This window comes from Lissotriton vulgaris, chromosome 2_1, assembly GCF_964263255.1.
Source record: "Lissotriton vulgaris chromosome 2_1, aLisVul1.2, whole genome shotgun sequence".
NCBI classification, from domain to species: Eukaryota; Metazoa; Chordata; class Amphibia; order Caudata; family Salamandridae; genus Lissotriton; species Lissotriton vulgaris.
This window is the reverse complement of record NC_141687.1, coordinates 680,559,937-680,587,754: the sequence shown is the minus strand read 5'-3', so window position 1 is coordinate 680,587,754 and position 27,818 is coordinate 680,559,937. Positions and strand designations below refer to the sequence as shown.

General features: G+C 40.2%; 1 protein-coding gene across 2 annotated transcripts in view; it reads right to left on the bottom strand.

The window, feature by feature from the left end:
* Nucleotides 1-6,168: 6,168 nt before the first annotated feature.
* SPON1 (spondin 1) overlaps nucleotides 6,169-27,818 on the bottom strand; it is a 1,234,287-nt gene continuing 1,212,637 nt past the window's right edge. For both annotated transcript variants that reach the window (XM_086955876.1, XM_086955877.1), the window contains exon 16: nucleotides 6,169-7,576. In XM_086955876.1, the coding sequence (XP_086812002.1) occupies nucleotides 7,413-7,576 (164 nt within the window). In that variant the 3' untranslated portion in view covers nucleotides 6,169-7,412. The remainder of the gene's footprint in view (nucleotides 7,577-27,818) is intronic.

Below are 27,818 nucleotides of genomic sequence, written 5' to 3'. Positions count from 1 at the left end.
CAGCTGTCCCCTTGGGTTGCCAGGGTGTTCCTCCCCACCACTTTATTTGGCCCACTTTGGTTTGTGGTGCTGGTCCGTGCACAGGACTCAGGACAGTTTCCCAATTCGATGTATGTAATTTTCTTGTACTGTTTTGCAGTCAAGGTTGCTCATTAGCAGTTCAACTGTGTGTGATGCACAGTCCTCCGGTCATGTTGTTTTTACCTGGGTGTCCCAGATTTGTGCATCTGTGGGTGACGCGTGAGCTGTATGTGTGTTTGCTGAGGTACTTCTTCCCTTCCTGAGTGTGATGTTTTATGTGTGATATGGTGATTTGTGTTGTGGGATTCATGGGGGGGCACTCATATCTGTTGGAACTGGTATGTTTAGTGTGCACACAATGCTTGTCGTGTCGTGCATGCAGTGCTGTGAGTGTATGTTGCCTTAAACTTGCCTGGTGTGCATCACCTTATGTCCAGCTGTGTTTTCAATGTGATGGATTGGCATGTGCATCTGTTGTGTGTTTGATGTGTGCAGTGTTTGGCCTGTGTTGTCTCTTGCAGCTGACAGATGCTCTGTGTGTGATGTTCTATTTGCATGTCATTGTGATTTGGCGTGTGCGTTGTTATTTATTCAGATGTGTGTTGCATGTGCACTGTGCATTCCTTGTGTGTCTTTCACATGCACTTAGGGCTATTCTTGTTCCTGGGTTTGTTTTGAGTGCATCCTTGTGGATTTTTTCTCCTCTTATATTTGACCTGTCACTTGTCAGGATTGTGCATGTGCAAGCATGTGGTACACTATGACACCATGTTGACTTGATGGGTGGTGTGGTATGTCTGTCTGTATTTTATTATTGGCCCATTTCTCCCAGGTTGTGTCCATGATTGATTTGACATGATGCACTTCTTGTCTTTGTTGGGGTATATTGTCTGTGCATTGTTCCTGAGTGATAATGTTGTGTACTCCTGCTCTGTCTGGGCTCCAATTGCCTTTCCACAGTTTTACTGCACAGGTCTGGGCTTGTTGTACTTCTGTGTATGTTGGGAGTTTTGTGATTGGCTGTTGTTTTTGTGCCAGCATTAGTTCAGGCATTCCAGAGTGTGTGTGTGTGATGTTTGTGAATGCCCCCAGGGAGTGTGATTATTTGTCAGTGTATTCACTGGACATTATTGGCACCATCCTGTGTGTTTGACACTGGTGTTGAGTGCCGCCGGTGTGAGAATGGTGGGGGGTATGTGTGAAGGATTCAACTTGTGTTTGACAGTCATGGAGTGTGACAACGGGCCCTATTTGTTTTGCTACTGACATACACCTGTCAAGTTGTTGGATACAGATGTGTGGCTGATCATTGTTTGACTTCAGAGACTTCCTTTCATCCCTGTGACTATGCATGGGTTGTCTTGCTGTCTCCCTGAGTTGTTGCTAGCCTTGTGTGATTTGATGGGCTAAGGGTATTGTTATATGTTCCTTCTCTTGCATGTGATGTACACATGCTTTGTGGTTAGCTCCTTGGCCTTCCATTAGTGTCCACCTCACTTTAGCTTTTCCATTTCTTGTCCTCCATTGTTGCTGACATCTGGTCTATGTATGTGGCTGTGTGTCAGTGTGGGGTGTATCTAGTTGAGCGATTGTTCATATTCATTGTGAGTGTTAATTTTGTGATTGGACTCAGTTTGCTTGATATGAGTGTAGTGTGGGTGTGGTGTGAGAGTTGCCCTGGTGCTGAGCTTGTGTTCTGTGTGTTGCTCTGCAGCACCACCTGCTGTGACTGTCTCCCTGGTTGTTTGGTGTGTGGTGCAGGGTGTGGGTTCACCTGGCTGGTTATTGTGCATGGGGGTGCACAGGAGGGGCACATAGCATGTCCCTTAATGGGTGTGGGGGGCCCAGTGTGTGGAGGGGTGGCCCTATTATCTTTGTGGACGGCCAATGCCTAGCGCTGGCCCTGCCTTCTACATTGTGTGCATATGTTTTCCCACATCTTCACTGCTGCGGTGACGTGACCGGGACATTGCATTGATATCATGGTTGATGGGTGACATGGATGCGGAGGGGTTATTTTGTGACAGGTAGGACATGGGTGGGTACACTTGTGGATGTGTTCCTGTCCCCACCATGGTGTCTGGTGTGGACAGGAACCGTATGTCAGACCATGAGCTGTGTGTTGTGGTTGTGTGCGTAGTTGTGTGATTGCGTACCTGTGGCGTCGTCTGCAACGGTGCATAACTTGCTGGTAGTGTATCAGGCACAGCACCAGGAAGACGTGTAGAGCTGGACCCATTGCGATCCGAGTGGTGTGGACCGGGAGACTCGTTTGGAGCTCCGCTGTCATGTTTCCGCCGCTCTGGTTGGGGGATTTCTCCGCTGCGGTGTGACCGGCTGTTTGGGATATCCTTATTTGTACAGCGGTCGGGACGCCATTCCGCACGGCGGTGGCTCCCACTGCCATGGTGGCGGTGGCATTTTTATGGTGGTTCACGTCGCACCGCAGCAGAGGGGAAATGGGGTATGTTTGCCCATTGTAATATGGCAGGCGTGAGGACCGCTGCTCGCGTGTGGAAAATTGAATTTTCAGTCACCAACCAGCATCGCGGTGGTGCCTCCGCCCGCCATCATAACGGGCTCCTACGTGTAATGGACAGAGTAAACAAGTCAAATGAATAGTACTTAGGTGCTAAGGCAACATAACCTTTATGAAAATTGTTCTCTGACTTGCTGAGAGTGTAACACCTTTGATCATACCATGATGTTTTAGCAGTTTTATTGATTTAATAAGCATGAATAGTGTATACAACCCCTCAATGTTGGGGGTGAGCTAGAAGTCTCCCTCTACTGCTAGGGATGCTATCCATTTATTGATTTTGCTGCCTACTTGGGACTTAGAATATTTCTTATTTTGCACTACTCTGTAATGCTTGCTGAGAACCTTCATGACAATGACTTTATGCGCTTGCATTTAGCAAATCTGTGCTGCACCTTTTGAAAGCATGTTATAAATTGTATTACTGAGTGGGCCCTTACTTAATTGACTGTAGTTCTGATATGTTGGGAGGTGCCTTACCTTGAGGATACATTTTCTTACAAAATTGAGGTTTAACACCTTCTCTGATTCATCTACCTGTGAGCGATCTGTTGAGGTAATATTTTGGGGTGTAGATTTTTGGGGTTTCCTCCGCCCGCTGTTGCACAGGGACTCTGATTTTTCTTTAGCAAACACTGTTATCGTCAACGTACCAAGTTAAACTATTTCTGTGCTGTTTTACTGTCACTCAAAGTTTTTACTCAAGATGGTGAAACAAGTCTGCCTGTTCAAGCTAGTTGGAGATAAAGATTCCAAACCATAAAGAACCATAATATGGAGATGTCTTTATTCTAAAACAAAATATAAACGACAATTTTACGCATCAGCACAAGACTTCAGTAAGAAATTTATTTTTGACAGCATTTTCAAAAGATCAGTGACAAAGAAATATACAACTAAAACATTATTATCTGTTTACTGGACAAAAGGTAGGTTATAGTTCAATCTAATACTTGTCAGAGTGAGAGAGCAAGTATGTTGGCTAAAATCGCAGGCACATTGAAAACTGTAGTACATGGCTAATAAAGAGCTTATTGAAAATACGCAACTTACAATTTTGTACCTTGCATTATCAGGAGCATGGGTCATATTTAAACTAGATATCAACTTAGCATATGATTGATGCAATTCTACTGAACTAACAATGTAGGAAAAGTATATTTGTATGTGCTGTTGCAATAATTGTGAACTCACAAGAGTCTGATTAAGTATAAAATTAATTTTTTGTGCATTTCATATCATGATTAAAATAAAACCCAAAAAAGTTGATAGGAAATATGTTCATATCCGTTGGGAACAATGGAAATATATATAAGCAGTGTTGATTCATTAGGTGTACATGAAGTTTCTGACAGCTGAATATTTGGAGGAGCTCCTCAAAAGACAGTTTCAGGTTGGGCTAGCACCCCTTTATCTTATTATTTAGAATCAAGATTGACAATAAGAAATAAATCAATTTCCAAAATCACTGCTACTTCTGATATATTTGTATGCTTGTATATAATGATGCATTTCAGTTACTTCAGATAGAAAGCTATCTGTCATATTTTTGTGGGTGCACTCACACATCACAGATCAAAGGAAGCACATCCTACTGCAAAATATAAACATTAAGGATGACCAGAATCTAATTAATGCAGCAATAGGGTAACAGGCTGCCAGCAAGCAATGTGATTTACACTAAAAAATAATAGTAAAGCCTACAGCCGTAGTCCATAATCAATGAAAATGCATACAAGAACAATAGATGCTTTAGAGTATATTCTCAGTGCCTGTGCATGAAGAACTAAGGGCCATATTATGAAGAACAGCGTTAAAATTATCGCCGCTTTAGCGGCAGGAAACTGCAGCTAAAGCATCGAGAATGGGCTTGATAATATGCCCTTGTGAATTCCCATAGTAGCCCATGTTCTGGTGTGAACCTGGGCTTCTATGGTAATTCACAAGGGCATATTATCAAGCCAATTATCGCCGCTTTAGCGGCAGTTTCCTGCCGCTAAAGCAGCAATAATTTTAACACGGTTCTTGATAATAAGCCCCTAAGAGACTTGGAAGTGGTGCACAATGAAATCAATGGAACCAAAGTCAAAACATTAGAAAATATTAAATAATGTAGTCCCGAAAACAGGAACGCCTTCAGAGACATAATTACATATGTTTGTCTCTGCGTTATATCTTTCGGTCTTCAACTGTATGGGTTATAAGATAGTCTACTTCATGTCTTATTAGGAAATCGGAAATGTATAGGAGCAGCTGACTAAAGATATGTGTTACTATTATAAATTATGCATAAGCCTGTCAAAACTAGTTTTGGGGCATAATGCAACAGTGATACATGTAATAACAGATACCATGCTACATCAAGACATCATAATTTACACTAAAGCTCTGATGACAGTGACATGAAATAAAAATGCTTGCAAATAATACTTGAATTTAAAGAAATATAGAGACCACCTCAATCGGAAATGGATCCTAGAACTGTACACAGTTGCAAATTATTGAGATGAATATTTGTCATTGTATACTAACGCACATATGGCATTTGGTGATGCAATTTGAAATTGTTCAGACTTTTTTTTTTATAAAAGAGAATCTTTTAATATCATATCGCCAGAAGAAATACTGATAAAGAAGGTGCTGTATTGCTCTGAATATGAAAGTTGGCTGATTCCAAGTTGGGGAGCTTGGAATGAGACATCATGAAATATTTCAGGTAGGGATTGGATTACTGCATGTTTTGCCTTTTCACAACCTCTTTTGCCCACAAACGTTTACCAGCTTTTCCAAGACAAAGTGTCATGGGGTATAGGGAGTGCACTACATTCACACTTCTCGTATTACAAATTAATGGGAAAACTTCTGTTAGCACCAAATACGGCTTACTAGAAGACTAATAAAAGATAGCCCCAACAACCTTGTGCCCATAAAGGCATAAAGGGAATTGTTGCATTAAAAGCTGATATGAGCACAGCACCAAGTGCTATTAGATAGTAGTGTGCCAAGCCACTGATAATCTTTGCAAAAGAGACATTAGCACAGGAAGATCACTAACAACCCCTCGAATTCTGTGGACAGTCAGAAACTATAAAACAACAAAGTAGTACAACCTAGCTTACTGCCTGAGTGGCTATCTTTCATTCACTGTGGTATTTCTATATAGGTGCCTGTGTCAGGTATATTTATGGGATGATGTCAGTTGGAGGGATGGGAATAGAGCATCTGCAATGGAAATAGTATTTGAATGAATACTTTACTACAATGTATCTGCATAACAAACTTAGTGCTGAATATGCATCACACTTTAGGCTCCATGATTCTAGCAATTTTCATGGCACTGTCTATAATTCCACTTTAACTGGGTAAGTTTATCAAACTTTGATTGTGTTAAGATCTCTAAGTTATAGGGAAGCAGAATCCATTTCTTAGACAAACTCACGTGCAAACTCTCACTACTTTCACACACCCAATTGAAATATTGAAAATAAATGTGGCATGAATATGTTCATTTTATACCTGTACATCTTAACCTTTGTCTTCACATTACAGGATTAAAGTGTACAGTGAACATGTTTCCACACAGCTAATTGAATCAATTAGAAAATTACAGAGTTTCAGTATTTATTCTTAAATACAGAAGTATTGTCAAATATGAAATTGGTGCATGTTGTTTTAAAATAAAAACACAGTGATCTACAAACATTAAAGGGAGCATGAACTGAAAGGTCAACACATCTTAAAGGAATACATGACTTTAGAAGGCTTTGTGTGGATGCTGTTTTTTGGAAGGAAGAAAGGGTAATCTAAGAGTGACAGCACAGTAATCTAAATCACACACACACATACCCTGAATAATTTCTAACAGGCCAAATGTGTACAAAGCTCTTTGAAGGCAATTAATAGTTGATCACCTTCCTGCCTGAGCTGAACAGTAATCACTCAACCGGAAATCAACAGAAGTAGATTTCCTTTATTCCATGTTGTCTTTGTGTATTTTGTTCCATATTTCTAAACTCAGTATATAAGATTGAGATGCATTAAGCAATGTGTTCCAGTATTTATAATATATACAGTTTGAAATGTGACTAAACCTATTGTGTGAACTGTGGTGGCCCTGTGCAACCCCCTTTTCAGTAGAAACTCTTGGAAGAAATGTTCCTGTTTGATACAAGTACTGTTGCAGTACGTGACATTTCATTCAAGTCTGGCACATAACACATCTAACTCGTATTCTAGATTGGAAATATGTAGATATTTGCATGCTAGTGTCAATCCAAGAATTCACCAAGGCTCAGGAAACAGCATCATACTACAATAAATCTGTTTACATAGGAACATTTTATTTCGTAAAACTACTTTAATACTGCCTAATAGAATAGAATTTTATGGGGAGTTATGACATTTTAATTTCAATGCATCATTTCCTAACCATGGTTTGCTACATGTACTGCTTGTAAATTGAGATACTGTAGGTTATATCCCATGTAAATTCTGATGAATATTTTGTGATTTTGTGCATGCATTTCACGATCTTTCTCATAATACTAACTTCCACAAGTGTACATCATTTTAGAGCTAACTATGGTTTATTCTGCTACACGCTAGTACATTTCTAAAAATGTTGATGCAGTTCAAGGTTTTTTGAGGACTGTTACAGCCCCAGACAGTTAATCGCAGCAAGTCGTATATTGCATTTGTGAACAAGTGTATAAAATATAGTTCTTGCCCTTGCAAGACTAGCAAGCCAAACACATTGCAAAAGTGCTGGCCCTTGTATACAATCTATAATTTAAAAAAAACATCAAATGAGATTTTTCATTAAAGAGTGCATCAGGTCACGTTGAAGGAATTATTAACATGGATGAACATGGCATGCCCTGATTTCTTTCTTGTCCTTGCAGCTTGTAAATTGTGAACTTTTAAACTTTTTCTTCACTGTCATGAAGCGCTCTTGAATTCCACCTCCACACAATTTGGTGCATTCTGTCCATGCCGTCCATGGTTTCATTTTACAACCTAACAATAAAAAATCATATTTTATTTCATTTTCTGGATTGAAGTATATACATAAATATACATTAACGAATTTAGTACACGAAAATACACATATCATCCACATCAGAAAGCTTGCTTTTGATTTTTTGTGACAAGTCTACAAGCATTCTAAAGCGAAATAAATGTAAATAGCCTTTGGAATCTACTCGCGTTACAACCTCCATAATATAGATTGAGCATTGCATTTAGAAATTGTGGGGACAACAGACACAATAAATAATAGGTTTCTCCGGGTCGGAAAGGTATATTGTAAAATTAGGTATTCAAACATCAAAACATAGGATATAAAGAACTGCTTAGCATTTACTCGTTTAGGTGTATGTGTTTAGGTTGCATTTGCTGCATGTTGCTAGTTGTTGTATTTGGATTAGACACCCATATGCACTCAGACAATGCACAGTTGTATGCTCCCATGCACACACACACAAACATACGAAACAAGCAGACACAGTTACATACATTCACTTGGAGAAGAAGTGTGTGCTATAAAAACATTCGTTAGTATTGTAGCTCAAAATGCATTGGGTTCAATATGTTCTATAAGCACGATCTTTTCAATAAAGCAAACTACTGTTATTATGTTTCCCACTGCTGAGCTGAATGAAGATTTTAGTTAATCCTTTAATTATAGAGGTATTTCTGTGCTGTTTAGTCTAGCACAACTGCCATGGAGACGAGATTAATTGCATGTTCCTTAATAGTAACATCCCGCTATTCTGTTACTTTTCGTATCTGTAACCAAACTAGCATTGAAGAGTACCCTTTGAAAAGTTGCCGGTGGAATTAAAATAGAATCCGTAAGCTTGAGTAAGTGCACTCAATTCTCTCATTTATTTGGAAATGTCTGTTAAATTCTTATTGTTAATGGTTAGCATCTACAGTGGTAATCAGAAGCTGAGACACCATTGCATGTAAAGGATAGGCTATTAAAATAACTGTTTCATATGCCAGCATCTTGTAGACAACAAACAACTCATTGTTAATTCTTATGTGATATAAAGATTTACAATAAGGCTATTGGTTCATTGTGTGTTCTTTCATAGATTTATTTGAATTGTGGGTCTGTTATTATGATTTCCTGGGCCCTTTATACAAGCTGTGTTCTTGAAAATCTGCTAAAATAAATATCCTGGTGTACAACGTATTCTGGTGGATTATTGGCTACTCAACAAAGTTGGCGGTGAGTAAGAGTCTACCTACTAGACCTGTGATTCCTGCTTTATTTGCGACTGTGTTCTGTGTACAAGTATTATGAGGTACTGTGTTTCTTGAAATTTTGGAGCCCAAGGATTGTGCGGGCTCACCATCATGTTACTGAGTTACTGTGGTGTTTCTGCACAACTTTAGCGTGTTTCAATGGTTATGTCTCCTAAGCAGTGTCAAAGCCGCACAGAGGGCAGAACGCGAGCAAGGATTCAGCACAGTCGACTGACTTGTGTGCTTCAAACGTGCCTCCTCACACAATCGGAGAATGTTTTGGAGTGTGATCGCAGGGCTGGCATTGACATATTTCATACCAAACCGAATCCCTTGAAGAAGAAGTCGAGATTCACCCCGTCATTACCGTCTGGAAACTCGATTGATATGTTCTTTTCTAAAGTGACTGAAGATCTAAACAAGGAATTTGATAGGTACAAAGCCAAGCAAAAATATATTCCAAAAAATATCACCGCTATGACTGAAATGCGACAAAATGAAGAGCTGACAATCAAGGAAGCAGATAAGGGGGGAAATGTTGTTATTTTAAATACCTCGGACTATCTCTTGGAAGCGCAACGGCAATTGGATGACAACACATGTTACCAGGTCTTGGAAAACAATCCCACTCAACAAATTCAAGAAAGACTATCTGCGTTACTTGACCTATGGCAAGAAAAAGGCCTACTGAGCATCGAAGAAAAGAATCTCTTATACATCAAAAACCCAATTGTACCAACCTTGTACCTACCACCTAAGGTGCACAAGCCAGGGCGAATGCCAAAAGGAAGACGTATAATTGCTGGTATTGATTCTGTCTGCTCAAATCTAGGAGCCTTTATTGATGCAGAGTTGCAACCTTTAATGAAATCCCTTCCGTCCTTCATTAGGGACACAAAGGATGTACTTCATAAACTAGAAAATATAGCATGGCATGAAGACTTTTTCTTAATTGCAATTGACATCACCAGTTTATATACCTCAATTAAACATACAGATGGTATAGCTGCTACTAGAAAATACTTGCAAACTCGCTCAGTTCACCTAACGGCACGCAACAGAATGATCCTTGACTTTCTAGAGTTTTGCCTATTCAACAACTACTTCCTCTTCAACGGGAAATACTACTTACAATTGCGGGGGACCGCAATGGGGGCAAAATTTGCACCCCCATATGCTTGTCTCCTGATGGGAGTGGTGGAACAACACTGGCTCTGGCAAGAAAGTCCGGAAGATGTGACAGACAACATAATAATGTGGGGTCGTTACATAGACAATATTTTAATGATTTGGCAAGGAACAGAGAACAAGCTCAGATCATTTATCAAGTCTATGTCACCAAATCAATGGGGAATTGAAATTACTCACAATATCTCGAAAACAGAAATTGAATTTTTGGACTTGTCTATTTACATCTCAGACAACCAGTTACACACCAAAATTTACAGAAAGCCGAGCTCTGCAAACTCCATCTTGCATGCCACCAGCAGCCACCCTGCCCACACTATTATAAACATTCCAGGAGGGGAGTATAGACGAGCACGCATGAACTGTAGCTCTGTGGAAGAGTATGAAACACACTCAGCCAATATAACCCAACGTCTGAAACAAAGAGGTTATAAGGAACAACCACTAACTAAGGCACTAACTAAATTCAAAACGTCTGACAGACAAAGTTTACTACACAATAATCAACTGCGAGAGAGGAAACAAACAATTCACTTTAATACTGAATACAATAGCGGTCAACAATATATGCGCAAGACCCTGCGAAAACATTGGCACCTGTTGAAAGATAACCCAACTTTGTCCAATACATTACAAGATAAACCCCAGATGGGTTTCTCACGAAGCAGAAACTTAAGAGACATTCTTTGTCCATCCTTTCTGGATATCAAACCAAAACCAAGACCTTTTCCACCCCAGACCATTGGTTTTTACACTTGCACGAACTGTTCAATCTGCAAACTAGGCAAATCAAGAACCAAAGAGGTCTTAATCAATGGCCACAAACATAAGATCAAAGATCTCATCAATTGCGAATGCACCTATGTAATTTATCTAATAACATGCCCTTGTGGACAACATTACATTGGTAGCTCTAAAAGACCCTTGAAAGTCCGAATACAAGAACATTATCGGAATATCCATGGAATAGACACTAGACAGTCCCTTGTAGAACATTTCCTACAACACCATAAGAACAACTTGAACTTCACATTTGTTGGCCTAAAAAGACTAAAAATACCTAAACGAGGAGGAGATTTGGACCAAATGCTTCGTCGAGAAGAGAGCTCATTAATCATAAGAATGGAAACAGTAACAAATGGGCTTAATCAGGAATATGAATGGCATCACTGGCTGTAACCAATCTCACTCTCCCCACTGTGAGATGATGAAACAATGCCACGGACATAGTCACATGTTTATAACAGATGATATGAATAACTATACTAGGGCCTGTATATATGTGCAGTTTCCTTAGACAGAACTACTCAGTCCAACCGCTGTTCCTTTATAAGACCTGTTCAGCTTAAAATGTGGAATTGTTGAGATCCAATGTACAAATATAAAATAATGTGACACTGGTGTTTTTTAAAAAATTAACATGGTTCATATTACTCTCAAGAAACGTATATTAGATCAGGGCTCAGTCTGATGTAATTTTAGGTGCCCGGCAAAAAGTGTTTACACTCTTGTCTCTACCTGTCCTGAGGTTAAGAATCCCTGTTACTTGACAGGTGTTGCCAACGTAATTATGATTATAGTCCTACATTCTCGATAATAACTAACCACTAATCACCACTTTTGCAAAACATTGACGAGAGAATAATACGCAAACCAGTGAACATATGACATCCCCCTATAATGCAAAGGTCATTTTAGGCTGATATCCTGCCAATCAGGTATCCACACCACTCACAAATAGCGTTTTGGCCACCGAACTGAGTGAGATACCATCTTTCTGGAAAAATCCCGTAATTTTTTAATTTTTTCCTTTCTGCTTAATTTAATAATCTTATTTACAAATTTACACAGTACAGCTTTTTTCGCTTGCTAATCGGGTCAGTTAACAATTAAAATAACAAAACCCAAAGCGTAGTAAAACTAACATGGACAATTTGCCCTTCCGGATCTGCTTCCGGGTTACATCCATTAACTACCGGGTTCCCGCGGTTGTGGGAACCGCTGGGATTCAACCCGAGAACTGCCATGTCGACGGAGCACTAGGAGCAGAGGGCATCAGCCTTACAAGTAAGCTTTCGTGAACGCCGATTAAGCTGGCGTGTGTAATTTTTGTAACTTCTGTTGCATGCCGTCCCTCTTTTTCCGGGACGGAAGCTCACCAAAGCGCTCGCGTTTCTTCCATATTCTAATTGAACGCCGATTAAGCTGGCGTGTGTAACTTTTGTAACTTCTGTTGCATGCCGTCCCTCTTTTTTCAGTACGGAAGCTCACCAAAGCGCTCGCGTTTCCTCCATATTCTAATGCAAACAATGCATCCTTGCTTATTAAAACTACGGGAACCTTCCACCAACCGTCTTAAAATTAATTATACGGGATGAGAAGAGATCTATAACCTGATTGCTCTGCTTACACATACATACCTGTGTGTTCTCTGTTTGGCCTTGTAATTATAAGAAATACAATGCAACCTACAAAATTGCCTACGCAAATCTCGGTGGCTTCAACACCTACTTTGATTTAAGTAACTTGGTGGGACGGGAACACACTAACATATAGTGTGTTCCGTTTTACTTCCGTATAATTTGGACACTCCGAGCTGCACAGTTACCTGTAAACTATCGACTCTCCTTACAACCAGTCGTACCTAGTTGCATCATACTGCTTTTTTAAAAAACACAGTGCCTGTACAGAAATGTGGTTTAGCCACAATCACGTGGCCTTTTTTTTATGCTGATTTAATAAGAAGTCAACACATATGAAGAAACACTTGTACTATCATGTAAATAATGCCCGACTTTGACAAATAACCGAAAATAGGAATTATTTTCCTTTTTAATTGCAATAAATGTGTGCAGTTCGGTTACTCTTTTAATCCATGCGCTTTTGAATATAAAAACTAAGTAAACCCCATTAAACATAGGCTATTCCATATTTTGATCATGTCATATGCACGTTTAATTTTAATGTCCTCTACTAGGGCTACTAACAGCTCGAGCTACCTTCCAATATATGCCCTTCATTTGGCAATCCCCGCTATGCAGGCATAACACCCAGGTCCAACTTCAATGAATAGAGGTGCTACCCTACAGGGCTAGACAAACCTTGATAAAATGAATCAAATAGTTATGCCCATTAAAACGTAACAACCTAACACAAATTTTGTAAGAAAGTGCGAACCCTTCTCATCACTTGCTATCATAGATAGATGTTTTTAATATTGAAAGCTTTGTCTGTATTTCTTATTTTGCTAAATTGTTTATCTGACATGCTATGCGGAAGATTTGATTACCAAAACTAATGTATTTATAACCCCTTTTTCATCTGAATTGACAGAAGCATGTTTGTTCCTGAAGAACTATATTTATCATATTTTGGACATTGAAATAATTTGGAAACTAAAATCATTTACGTTATAAAAGCCAAACTAGGTATTACTATTGTATTCTGTCTATCATACTGTGACCTTTTTTGTCTACCCACTCCTCTCTGATCTGGTACTTTGGGACATTTTCTGGGTTGCCAAAAGAAATCTGAATATCGAGAAACTTTTCTCAACATAATTTATACTCTGCCGTTCTTTTAAAAAAACACTTGTTTCACTTTCTTTCTGTACTTTTTCGCTTGCGTTATTTTGGTATAACTCAAGCCACAATCAGTGTACTTGACTCATGATTCACCACTATCTGATAATGCAGATAAGGCCTTGATGCTATGACACCACAAAACCATCCCATTCACTCTTTCACACTAGGTGATTTCTCTGTTCCTCTTGGGGTCAACTGCTATCACATCGCACAACTAAAACATTCTATCTCATCTTCTTCTACAGCCTTGAGAAAGCCCCGGCGCAAATCGCCAAGAGGGGGCGAAACACGTGTCGGCTGTCCTTGTTCAATGAAAAATAATAAAGACACTTCACTGCAATCAAAAATAGTTCTGTCCTTTTTACTACAATTTTGAAAGAACGGATACTAATCCTGAAAAACTGATGTGAATTTCTATGGAGTACACACTTACCATTCCTCAAACCTGTCTTTTTACTTGAAGCCCAAGAGGTCCAGAGCTTCGAGTGTGTCTCCATTCACCTACCAACACAGCTTATTTAAGCGTTGTTCAAGCCTTGAAATCCTTGGACCTTTTGCTACCTTACCTACACTCCACTCAGCTGCACAGCAAACTGCACACATTAAAACACTTGAACGTATTCTGCAGCCATCAGCACAACATAATGCTGTTTGAATTTCAATTAATTTTCAACAGAAGAACTGCGAGCACCTGAAAGCTGTCTTTTCTGCTCTTCGCTTCCTCCAAAATCTTTCACTCGTTGGTTTCCGATTGGAGGACGCCCCTGAACATAGGTCACAGCGCCACCTGTTGGTCATCAACCACAGTGATTGGCACACTGCACTTGAAATCCCTCTTCTGATTGGCACTCTTAAATTGAATGTGTCTGCCTGCAACGCTAACTACTGATTCCAATGATCAGCCCACTTTTATTTCAAGTACACGTTATTGTTCACTGTTTTTTCTCAGTATCTACTCAAGTGCCATTCTGTTCTTCTCTATTGTCTTTGTTACTATTTATCTATACATATAATTATGCAGTCTCTCGCCTCCGAATCCATTTTTACAAGATCAAAGTGAACCTCCTTTAAATTGGAGGTTATGGTTTAGATAGTTTAAAGTTCATATGGGTGCCATTGATGATATGAAATTTAAACCAGATTGCAAACGTAGTTTACTATATTATTATTTAGGGGTTGATGGTTAGAATATGTTCGATCATCTACCAGAGTATGCAGGACAGGAGTGTTGGACTTGGCTCTTTTTGCAGGGTCATTCCTCAACTTTTTGCCATCCTCCTGTATTTTGTCTGACCTATTACTGTTGGTTTTATTACTCGGGGCACTTTACCACTGCTGATCAGTGCTAAAGTGCATATGCTCTCCCTATTGTAAATTGATGTATGGATTAGTGCTTCCATGATTGGATGATTTGGTTTACTGGTCAGACCCTAGTACAGTGCACTGAGTGTGCCCAGGGCTTGTAAACTAAATGCTGCTAGTGAGCTTGCAGCACTGGTTCCGCCACCTACAGAAGCAGCCTGTAAAAGTGTGTCTCAGGTCTGCCATTGCAGAGCCTGTGGGCAGTCTAGTACTGCCATGTTGACTGGGCACGTGCACCCACTTGCCAGTCCCTAAACCTTCCCTTTTCTTCATATCAGACACCCCTATGGTAGGCCCAAGGGCAGGGTTCATTGTAAGTATAAGGAAGGACAAGCCCTGATGTGTGTGGCATGTCCTAACAGCGAATTACAGCCATTTTCGTTTTTCACTATTGCAAGGCTACCTATTCCCCATAGGCCAAAATAGGCAGTTTGATTATTACATCTTACAATCCTAACTGACTCAGGGAACTAGGTACAAATTCGAGTTTAGTATGCCTGAACTCAGAATGATAAAGTACATCTTTTAGTGAAGTTGGTTTTAACATTTTGGGTTTGAAAATACCACTATTTTCTTGTCTAACTATCCAAGCCAGCCTCTGCTAGGTTGTGTATTCTTTGTCTGGAGTTTGAGTGACAGGGTCTGGGGGAAATTCAGGAGACAGGGTGAGTCAGCCCAGTGGTGAATAGAGAGATCTGCATCTATATGGGAAGGAGGAGTTGCACCTGGAACCTGAATAGAACTGTGCCTTCCCTCAACAATGCTGGCTCCACCTCCTGTGGTGCCTCTGATGTCTCTGCCCTGCACTGTGAAAGACAAGAAGGAGTCATGTCAACAGAGTGCTCCAGGACAGACCCGCCCTGGATTTGACTTGGCAAAGGCCTCTCTGCCTTCAGAGAACAAAGAGAAACTGTGTATAAAAGAGGGGACCCAGACCCCAGAGAATTAGATCACTTTGGACAACAACAAGAAACCTTTGCTGGGGAGTGGTAGAAGAGAGACTGAGGAGAGACTATCCCTAAGCTGAAGTGCTGCTTGGGGGATTGGCCTGCAGTGGTTGCCTGACTGCCTAAGAAAGGAGAGAGGAGCTTTGTGTACTTTTATCAACTTGTAAGGATCTCCAAGGGCTTGAGAAAAGAGCTTGCCTCCTGCTGAAGTTTCAGGGACAACAGCCTTTACCCACCAGCTCCCCAAGAGTTCTTTGGAAGTGCCTGCAGTTGTGCTTGACTTTTTGAGGAACTGCGCATCGCAAGGAGCTGGAAGGTTGACTCACAAGCAAGAAGCGTGACGCTGAACTGCCGCTGTCACTTCACAACACGAGAGTGCCTCGCATAGCCGGAGAAGAGGATCGGCGTCGCAGCAGACGCCGCTGCATCACCGGGACGTGTGTTCCAGGGCCTGTCGCGGCCCCCAAGAACCGCTGAGTCATCGCATGGCCCCAGAAGTGCCTCGCATCACCGGAGAAGAGGATTGACGTCACAGCAGACACTGTTGCATCACTGGGAGGCGTGTCGCCGGGCCTGTCATGGTCCGCATCGTATCGGACCAAGAAGAAGTCGACATCTTAATTTCTTTGCACCAAATCTTCATCTCATCATGGCGGTGCTCGCCACATCGCCACGGAAGCGCAGTAAGAAACCAACACATCACCTCCCCTCACAGAGAAAAACAGACGCATCACCGCCCCCTACGCAGCAGTAGGGAACCAACGCATCACCATTCTTGCATGTAAGGAACTGACGCCTCACCTTCCCAGCAACACTTTTGTTGTATTGCGTTTTGCATTTTCAGGTACATTCACCCAAAGCGTCACATTTTACATCCAAGAGAGATCCAAGCTAATCCCACCATTTTAAGTACAGTATTGTGGATTTTTGCTGTTTGTGTTCTTGTGTTAAATCTATGTAAAATATACTTCTTTTTAATATACAACTGGTGTGGAGTCCATCTGTAGTGTTGTCACTTGATTACTGTATGTGTTCATAAATGCTTTACACACTGCCTCTGAGATAAGCCTGTCTGCTCGTGCCAAGCTACCAAGCGGGTGAGCAGGAGTTATTTTAGGAATGTGCCCCTTACCCTGACTACACGCGAGGTCCCTATTGGTCACAGGTACCTACCTATGCCAACTAGAGACCCCCAAATCTAACATTTGATTATGATGACTTTGAGGTGGCTATCAAGCAGTTTGAAACTCACTTTGAAGGGAAAGTAAACGTTGTGGCACATTGTCACAAATCTTTTACACATGTACAGGCTCCCAATTCATTTTTTGATTCATATGTGACAGTGTTGAAAGTGCTTGCAGCGTATTGTGAGTTTGAGACTTTCACCTCTCAATTAATATGTGATCAAATTGCATCACTATGTCATTCTAAGAAGATACAACGGAGGTTACTATCTTGTAAAAACAGTCCCTTGATAGGATCATTGACAGCAGAAAGAGTATAGAAGTTTCTTTGGAAGATTTTAATAAGTTAGAGTCAGATAATATGCAGTCCTATTTAGCAAAGGTTAATTCACAAGCTATTTTTCACAATAAGCAGTAAGTAAAGCAAGGTTCTAGTGTTAATACAAATAGAGGGGGGTCTTTTCATTTAATAAACTACCTATGTGCTTTAGGAGGGGATCCACATCACATTTATTTAATTTTAAAATTGGCCTACTCCTACACAAGAGTGTTGGAAGTGCAAGAAAACTGGTCATTTTGGGAAGGCATGTAGAGAGGGTAAGCATGTAGGGATCAGAAATGTAGAAGACAAAATGTTGAAAGTTTAAGCGGATTTGACAGAAGAGTAGAAGAGTGAGTTCTTTCTGTAGATTGTATTGAGGTTGGTTGTGTACACAGCAGTAAGAGATACAGCAACCCACACATTCCCATTTTGATTGATGGCATTTAATTGCTTTACTACTAGATTCTGGTTAAAATAATTACAATAATTTCTTTAGAAAAATACAATGAACACTGGTCTGTCTAAAAGTTATTTTCTCCTGATGTCATCACCATCATATTTGAATGTATCAGGATTGGTTAAGGGATTTTTTTGTGCAGATATCACTTTGGAGACCAATACTATCAAGGGGATGTTTATGTAGCTTACAAGGGCATTAATGTCTTGGGTTGGTGGCACCAGGCGTATTTAAATCTAATGATTAGACCTGGCCGAAAGCAGCTGGTTACTCGTATCAGCGCTGTCACAGAACAAAAGTCATGGAAAGAGGCATTCAAAAATGTATTCCATTATAAAGTGGGCAAGATTAAAAAACATTGTTCATACTATCAAAGTCAAAGAGATCAGTGTTTCAGTCAAACAAAATTGTGCAAGTCCCTTATGGTATAAGAAAGAAGTTATTGTTGATTTTTATAGAAGATGCAGGATAATAAGATAATTGAACACGTTGATGCTATTTTATGTCTTTTGTGTTGATTTAAGATCACTTAACATGAAAATTTGGGTGGAAAATGTTCCTCTTCCACATATTAAAGACTTGATTAATGCTATGGGCCAGTCTAAATGGTTTTCAAAGCTGAATATTAGAAAAGCATGTTATCAAGTAGTGCTAGACGAGCAGTCTCCTCATCTCAAAGCCTTTGTCATGCCTGGTGGTGTTTTCCTGTTTTTTTGTTTGCGATGTAGACTGGCCTCAGCCACACCAGTAGTTCAAAAATTAATGACAAGAATGTTTGAGAACATGTCCAATGTGGTAATATATCAAGATGATATATTGATTTTTGTTAATACGATACAGGAGCATGACAAGTGTGTTGATGAGGTTTTGTACATTTTGGAGAGCAATGGTGTAACCATCAGAAAGGACAAATGTGTCTTTCGTGTAAATGAAATAGAAAACATAGGGTATGTTTTGACTTCTGAAGGTGTTAAACCCAAGCCCAGTACTTTGGATGGTATTGTGAATGCTCCACATCACCTTGACAGGGAAGAGCTCACATCCTTCCTAGGCTCTGTGAATTGTATGTCAAATTCATAAAACATTATGCAGATATGACTGAGTGTTTCAGTAATATGCTAAACAAAATTTATCATTTATATGGTTGGATGTATGTCAACAAAGCTTTCATTGTATTATGCTGAGTTTTTTCATCAACCCCCTCCTTGCAACCTTATGTTGAAGGTCACAACATTTCCGTTACTGTGGATGCCAGTGTATATGGTATGGGGGCTGCCTTGTCTCAAGTATATGATGGTATGGAAGTCACTGTGGAGTTTGTATGTAGAAGATTGAAGGACATGTAGTAAAGATATTCTGTTATTGAAAAAGAAATGGTGGCCTGTATCTGGTGAGTAGAGAAATGAAATCCTCTGGGGCAGAACATTTGCCTGAGAACGGATCACAGAACGTTGGTTGATATACTATCTGGAAATAAGATTTTAAAAAACCACAGCCATGTTGGTTAGGTTCTTGATGGAATTGTTAGAAATCAATTTTAAGGCTATTTAAATTGGGGGTGGTAAAAATGTTAAAGCATTTCTTTGTCCTGTTTACTTGTGGTGCACGATATAAGCAAGGATGATGTACATGAGGAAATTGAAAAGTTGAATATCTGAGAAGAAAACCTTGAAAGAGGAGCACTTTCTGGACTCACCACATCTCAGTCCCCCCACCCCGGAATTACTGAGCCCCACCTATGACAGGGCAAACACCTAAAACCAAAACCTTGTTAGCTTGCGACTTAGTCAACCGTGACAGCCTCCTAGACTCATTGGAACGTAGAATGAGACTATTTAGGTCCATCCTAAATTGGTTCTCTTTATTCCTCCATACCAGAATCTAAAGAATCAAGGTGAATCAGTCTCTGTCGAGCTCTACACCAGTCACACTAGGGGTCCACAGGGATCAATACTATCACCCACCCTCTTTAACCTGTTCATTGAGCCTCTAACTGAACTTCTGAAACTATCCAACATCAGCAGTCACATGTATGCTGGGGACACTCAATTGTAATTGAAAATGTCATCCCCTGAAGCTATGCAGTCTCTTAACACAAACTCTTAAATAAACTCAAAACTGTCTAACATGCAACCACTCCAAACTAAAACATTCTAAAAAACGGAGTTCCAAACAGTCATCGGCTACCACTGAATGGATGAACCAACTTACAGCTCTTAATTGCCTACAACACTTTAAAGATTACTCAAGATCACTAGGATATAAATAACCTTTGATAGGAACCTGAACAGGCAGGAGCACATCAGTAATACTACTAAAGGAGTTAACTTCCAAATGAGCATTAGAAGGAAAATAAAACCCTTCCACCCCCTCGACAACTTCAAATCAGTTGTTCAATCACTAGTGATTTCCAGGTTGGACTATAGAAGTGCAACACTGAGATCAGCGTCGGCTCCACTAAGGGCTTCTCATAATGTGCAGGTTCATCTCAAGACCTCCCTCAAATAGGAACCAGCTCTATACCAGCCCTCCTCTACGCTGACGATGCCGTTCTTATGGCATGCACCCCAGTAGCCCCCCAGACACTGCTCACAAACTTTGTCGAATACATGCAGGACCTTGGTCTCTTGGTGAATCAATCCAAAACCTATGTTATGAAAAGTGGGAGGAACACTGCTAACTGTCGACCCATTAAAATACAGAGCGCAACAATTGGTTTTACTAATACTTTTTCCTATTTGTGGATTTTATTTGACAAAGAGGGCTTATGGAACAAGGCTATTTCCAATAGGAAACTGCAATTTAGTAAAGCTTGTATGGTCCTCAGACAGTTTGCCAGGCGATTGGGTTCTAATCCACCAGAGTTGATGATGTCGATTTACAAAGTTAAATCTATCAGTGTTGCACTTTATGGGGCAGGTGTGTGGGGACACAAGAAATGTAGTGACATACAACTGATAGAGAATGAGTTCTTTAAGTATCTCCTTGCTACCCCTAAAAGTGTTCCAGTTTATGTATACCATGCCAAACTTGGAGCCCCATTCCTTACGGACCTAATAATGCTACAGCCCATTCTACTCTGGCATAAAGTATGAACGTCTGAACACACTGATATAAATCCTGCTATACTTAGGGATTTGCTCATTTCAAGCTTACACTGACATATGCCGTAGCTTGTCTATATAAAATGTTGCTCAATGATCTAGGTCACCCTGAGTATTTCAATAAGCCTGAAACACTTTTCCTGATCATTCGGAAATTCTTAAAAAACAAAGTCATGACACACATAGAAAATCTTAGACTGACAAATGAAACTTTTAAACCCAGCGTTCTGAAATATCTAATAATTTTAACCACTTTTGATATGCAGCCCTATCTTAAAGCAGTTTTAAATGCTGCAACATTGGTTTGTTCAGACTCGTTTAAGACTGGACACCTTTCATCGACTTGTTAGCTTCCTGAACATGAATGACTGGCCTATAACTTTATCTAACTGTCCCTTTGATGATGCGAGGCACAGGATTCTATGCATGTGGAGCTTTTTTATACGTTTTATAACAATCAGAGGAAGCAATATATTATACCGATCAATAGACCTCTACACTTTACGCAATGTCGACCTGCATATCAATACCTACAATCTTTGCCTTCTTCGGAGGTCTGCTGTAGTGTGACATCCCTTTTATGGGCTGTTTTTTATGCCAGAAAGAATATTCCCCTAACTCTTCAACAGTAAAGGGATACAGGGTGCAAACAGATTATGGTCTTAGGATAAGCACCCTAGGTACATGTTAGCTTCGGTACCTTTATGCCCCTATATCTGAAAAAGATATACACACGTCTGTTAGGGTAGGTGGGAGTGCATGGCAGACCCAATATTAGGATTTTGTCCTCCCTCTTAACTCTGACTTTGCCTAATTTTAGTTAACCATGTTATATGGATCCTGTGCTCATGATTTTTTTCACTGGATGTATTATGAACTCAGGGAAATAATTCAATTGGATGTGATCATTCTTTTTATCTATTTTCAATTCCCAACTATTGCACACCAGTATAATGCGCTATTGTTCATTGATTTTAAAACCTGTTTTATTCTGAGTTTTATGTATATCTATGCACATATTCTGAATTGCTGCTATGAATTGTATTTTTTATGTTTTTTACATACTGCTTTTATGAATAGTTAATCGCCTCTGAATAAAGTTATTGAACTGAACTGAGATCGACATTGGCTCCACTAGGGGCTTCTCTTAACTCTGCTGCAAGGCTATTTACAGGATCCAAAAGATAAAACCTCATCACTCATGATCTACAGTCTCTAAATTGGCTCTGACATGAGGTAAAGATTGATCTTAAAATTGCCTGCATGCCCCGTAAAACCCTACACTTCAACATCCTGAGGTACCTAGCACAAAAACTGGAATTATCTGGGGCAGTAGATCTTCTAGAAGCTCTAGCACTGTACTGCTGAAACAACAGAAATTCCATAAAAAGAATTCCCAGAAATTGCCTAGAGAATTTGGAACTCCCTCCCCCTGAAATCAGACTGAACCCTTCAACCACCACATTTAAAAAGGAAGTCAAAGTGCTACTAATGAACACATTTCTACTTTAGAGCTCTCGTACTCTACCTACAGGCCCCATTTGGAATCCTTTCCTATACACTAATAAAGTATTGGACTGCTATTTTCTTGTATATTGAGTGGGTGGCATGGATGCTGCGGCGGTCTCGGGCTTCGATGTCGGACATTCTACATCCTGTTTTGCTCCTGTTTATGTTATTTGTTGTACTGTTTCTTTCTTTTTTACTACTTGTAAAGCAATCTGATACCCTCTTGGGTCATGTTTTCGCTATATAAAACTTCTAACTAAACAAATAAAATAAATCTAACAATCTGCACTGACATGAATGTGTGGCTTAAATGATTGAGGGAGGGTGATATTTTGAGCAAAGTTGTAACGTTGGTGAAATCACCAACATCTTTCCAAATCTGACAGCAAAGTGCGAAATTAGTTACTCTTGGAATGTGATTTTTTGGTAAGAGGTGAAAAGTTAGTGCCACCAGAATGTTTTCATGACCAACTTTTAGTGAAGGCGCATGCAAGGAATCTTGGTATGAGTGCTACCAAGTGATTGATAAGGAAAGATTTCTGGTGGCCAGGAGTGGGGGTGGATGTAGATACGTTGGTAAGGAGTTGAGTGCAGTGATATTACAGCAACAAGCACTTGGTAACTGCTGTGCCCATGTCTGTACCTATTGCTACTCTAGATAAAGTGTGGCTGAGAGTTGAGGTAGATTTCTTGGGACATTTCATATAGTACCTTTTAGATTGAGGTATTTCACTGTGCTAGTGGACCACTTATCAAGATGGGTGAAGATGCGGGTGTGGCAGAACCCTACCCTGATTCTGTGATTTTTTTCTTTTGTGACGTTTTTGCCTGAGAGGAGACTCGGAAAGAATTTCTCATGGATAATGGAGTCCAATGTACTTCAGCAAGCATGACAGAATTATTGGACAAGTGTGGGTGAAACACTTGTGTACCTTTATATCACCCTCAAGCTAATGGAAAGTTGGGAGATTAAAGAGAGTGTGGGAAGAATATATCCAGAGTGCTGTAAAGTTTAAGGTGGATTGTGAAGCCACTATTAGAGATTTAATATGGGCTTATAGATCCATGCCTCACTTGATCACGGGGGAGGGTACCATTTGAGCTTATGAGAGGAAGAAAAGTAGTGCCTTCTCTATGACCCTTTTGGGGTGTGGAGGTGATGGGTCAAGGGTGCAATGTGACTGTGGCTAGTGACAATGTAAATTTATTGAGTGACAAACACAGTGGTATGCATTGTCAAATAGATTTGCCATCATTTTAATGTCTTTTTCATTATAGAAATTATTTGCTCATTTAATGTAGTAGGATTTTCTTTGTAGTTTTTTTTTTTTTTATTATGTTTAGTGAACCCACATCTTTGCATTTTGCTTGATAACATTTTTTAAATAAACGGAAAAGACGTGTAGGGTATGCAGGTGGGATATCCTCTCTGCTATCTCTTATATGATTTAAAGCTTTACAACAAGTCTATTGGTTCGTGGTGTGTTCTTTGATGGAACCTTTTACTTAATGATTTGTATTGTGGGAGTTAGCCGCTCCCTCCCCCCTCTCAAATTCTTTAAAATCAACAAAATAAGTCACTTACCTGTTTGTCTGCTACCTCCTGTGTCTGGCCACTCTCCTTCCTGCTCCTAGCGCCCTTCTGTAATAAAAAAAACACTATGTTGTACATCTTGCACGCAAGACATCCAAAATAGTGAGTTTTTTTTCCACAGAGTTTTTTCAAACTCTGTGCAAATACGCGTAGAAGCACAACGCCTGCTATACCCAGGGTTCATTATTATGATCTCCTGGGCCCAGTGTACAAGCTGTATTCTTGCAGCTCTGCTTCAATAAATATCCTGGTGTACAACGTATTCCAGTGGATTGCTGGCAACTCAAAATTATTCAAACCACTGTTTCATATCTTCTAGACAACAAACAACATGTCTTCTGATTTCTACATTTGATAATATTTTCCTTACTGGTTGTGTTATGGAAAAAAATGTTTTGTTATTATTTTTATAACAAAATGTTTATTGATTTTTAAATGTTCTGTTATTTTGACACTGTTGGCTCAATGGTGTACTGACTCATTTTTAGATGGATATTTACAGTATTCCGCATGTTATTTTATGTTAATCTGATATTTAATGCACATGGTTGACCAATCACTAATACAACAGGCAGAGCAGGATGTTGGGGCATAAACATGGAACAAGAATAGCAAGGTTTTCAAAATCTTTCTAAACCTCTCAAAGGAGGGCCAAAGTTTCAGAAAGGCAAAGGAGTGCCCTTCTTGTTTAGCTAATGTAACAGGAATAACAGCTAACTTTTGACTGCCAGAGCATAGGAGTTGGTCAGAGGACTGAGGTTGAACAAGCACCCTTGGGAACTTTGGGGCAAGTATCATCACAGCTTTTTGCATATAGCAAAGATCTTTGAACTTGATATGGTTCTCAAGTGAAGCTTTTGAAGATTAGAAGAAACAAAAACATTCTCAAATGTGCCATAAAATACTTTCTGGATAAGAGTTTTTATAGAGGAGTTTGCAGCCCCCAAGAATATAGTCAATTGCCATAATATAGCCAGGAGATAATTAAGGCCTAGAGAATTGCACTGTGTGTAGAAGAAGGCTACAGCTAGCAGCACCCTTGTTTATTTGATAGTCCATGGAAAGCTTTTTATCCAATCAAAATCCCAGGTCTTCGGCAACCTGATTGGCATTGGGGGGTGGTCAAAGATGTTCAGGCCCCAGAAATGAGGTTGGTACCCAAACATTAGAACGCTGGTCTTGTTGCCATTAAGTTTTAAATAATTTGTTGCTATTCACCACACAACATCAGCCAGGCATACAACTGAAATTGGATGATCTAGTGTCATGCATGGAACACAGCAACACAATGATCTGCATGTGTGAGAAATCAGGACCTGTTTGTTTGCCCCCTGACTTTTTGCCTTCATTTTGCCCACTAGATGCTGGTTTTCTAACTCAGACTATTCCTTGGGCTCTGCTAACCAGACCCAGAGCCTCTGCTCTGTGTGAACAGTACACATTAATTTGGCATAATTACAATTGGCAATGACAGACCCATGTATGTCCCTAGTAGATAAGGCAAAGGAAATTCAAACTACGTATATGTATATAGTATTTGCGCACTATACAAATTGATTAAAATTAAATAAATAAATAGAGGCCTGGTAGATTTCTTACACTGGAGTGTTCGCTACTATGATGCCTCCCGTCATTTTAAATGCCGGGCCTGCGTTGCAGGCTGCTTTAAATCCAGCTTTCCACCTGCTCTCTCCTGATTGGCCAGCCTGTTCGCAGGCTGGCAAGGCTGTTTTAATGAGGTGTGAAATTCTCCTGTGAGGGGAACAACAGCTTTCCTGTGGGTGGAGAAGTTCAAACTTCCTGCCATCTGCACTGAAGAGGGACTTCAAAGGGAGGCAAACTGGGCTTCAAAGGGAGAATAACAGTTTAGGACAGCACCGGCCCACCCCCACATCCTGCAAACTCAGTCACACAGGAGCCCCAGTAATTAAATTAAGAGGTTTGGAAAGGGAGTGTTTAGGAAAATTTGCCTGACCAGCCTACTCCAGCTCCTCTGGAGAGATTCCCTCCATGTTGGATTTTGAAAGAATGGTGCTTTCTGTGCCAAGAATATGCCACACCTGTGTGGCACCCTATATCCCATTGGTAAGGGGAGCCCCCCTTCTTGATGACCAGAAACTGTGAATAAATATGGGAGAGCTGCATATCTCCTCAGATCAGCTGCTGCCAAAGACAAGAAAAATAAGGACTGTCCTTCTGACTCCTTGGCCTACATAAAGAAGACTGCACTCACAAGGACTGCACCTGCTGCACACTGTGGGACTCAGTATCAGAAGGACTTTGTCTGACTCTCAAAGTCTAAAAAGTAGACTCCCTGAAAACTAAAGGTTAACAGAGCCCACCTGTGTCATCTCCACTAAGAGTATACATCTTGGAGATTTGGTCAGGTGCACTGTGGGAATTGTTGTTCAGACATCAAAAGGACCATCTAAGAGATTCCAGACCCCTGGCCTTGTGTTTTGGAGACTTTGAACCCTCAAGAAGAACTTCAGGAAGAAGTACAATAAGTATGGAGCAACTTTTGAAAAAAGGTCCATAAGGTGATCGACCTGGCTACCTTCAACTGTGACCCAGCCAGGATTTCAGGTTCATCCTGCTGAAATGCTCCAGAGCTTTAAACTTCCAGGATTTAACCAGGACCTGGCAGAAAGTCATGCTGGTGAACCTGCACTGACTCTGGCCTGACAAAGTGCTTTGCTCGATGTCGAGGAAAAAAAGCACCAGAAAAATGAATGTGTGAAAGCACATTTTTGACAGAGGCCCCCCACTTAGGGTATCCTTCCAGGACACCATAACGGCTGGCCTCTAACTTTGACTTTGTCCCAATCAAGCACGACCAGATGTGCCAAAGTCCCGCTATATGTTTGAAAGCACTAAAAAGTGTTTATTTTTTAAAAATCATATCGCTGGTTCCTTACATTACATTCTTTTTGATTTAGTGTTTATTTGTTCATCAAACTATAATCTATTTTTGGAAATTAGAGTTGGATTTGTATTGTGTGCCTTGTCTTAGTTATTAAATATGTTGGTGTTTTTATATTCTTTCCACACCTGTCTCCTAAGTTAAGCCTGCCTGCTCATTGCTAGCTACCAAGGGCTGAGCAAGGGACTAATTTATTGAGACCCTAACTGAACCTTTTATTGTGTATGTGGCCTTATTACCAATGGCAAGACACTACTTATCACTACTAATAATCCGCTTACCAACAGCTTGTCATCAGCATAAGAAAACAAAGTAAATGCAAAAGCCATAGGGCTCAAAGAGGAACCTTGAGGGACCCATATGGGACAATTCTCACTGTGTATTTATTAGGATTTGAAGAAACAAAACCAGAACAAATCCTTATTCTGGATGTGGCGTTCTGCTTCTCTCATCTGAAGCACTGGATGACAGACATTATTGAATGCTCTGTTCGGATCCAGAAGGATAAGGGCACCCGGTTCCCCTATTGTCCAGAATTGATTTAAGGTCCTCTGTCACACATAAAATCGCTGATTCTGTGGCGTGACCAGGTGAAAAGCATTATTGGAATGTGTAAAGATATTTATACAATTCTAAAGATTCTGACATTTAATATGTTTTCATACATATAGGTAGAAACGAAACTGAGCGAATATTCACTGTCCCAGAACCAGTCAAAACGTTTTTTTTTTTGTTGCACAGGAACCACCATAGCATGTTTTGAGAGTAGGAGGGGCACACCATCTAAGTGGCAGAAGGTCCAAAGGAGATCCAGACTAAGTAACTCCTAGCA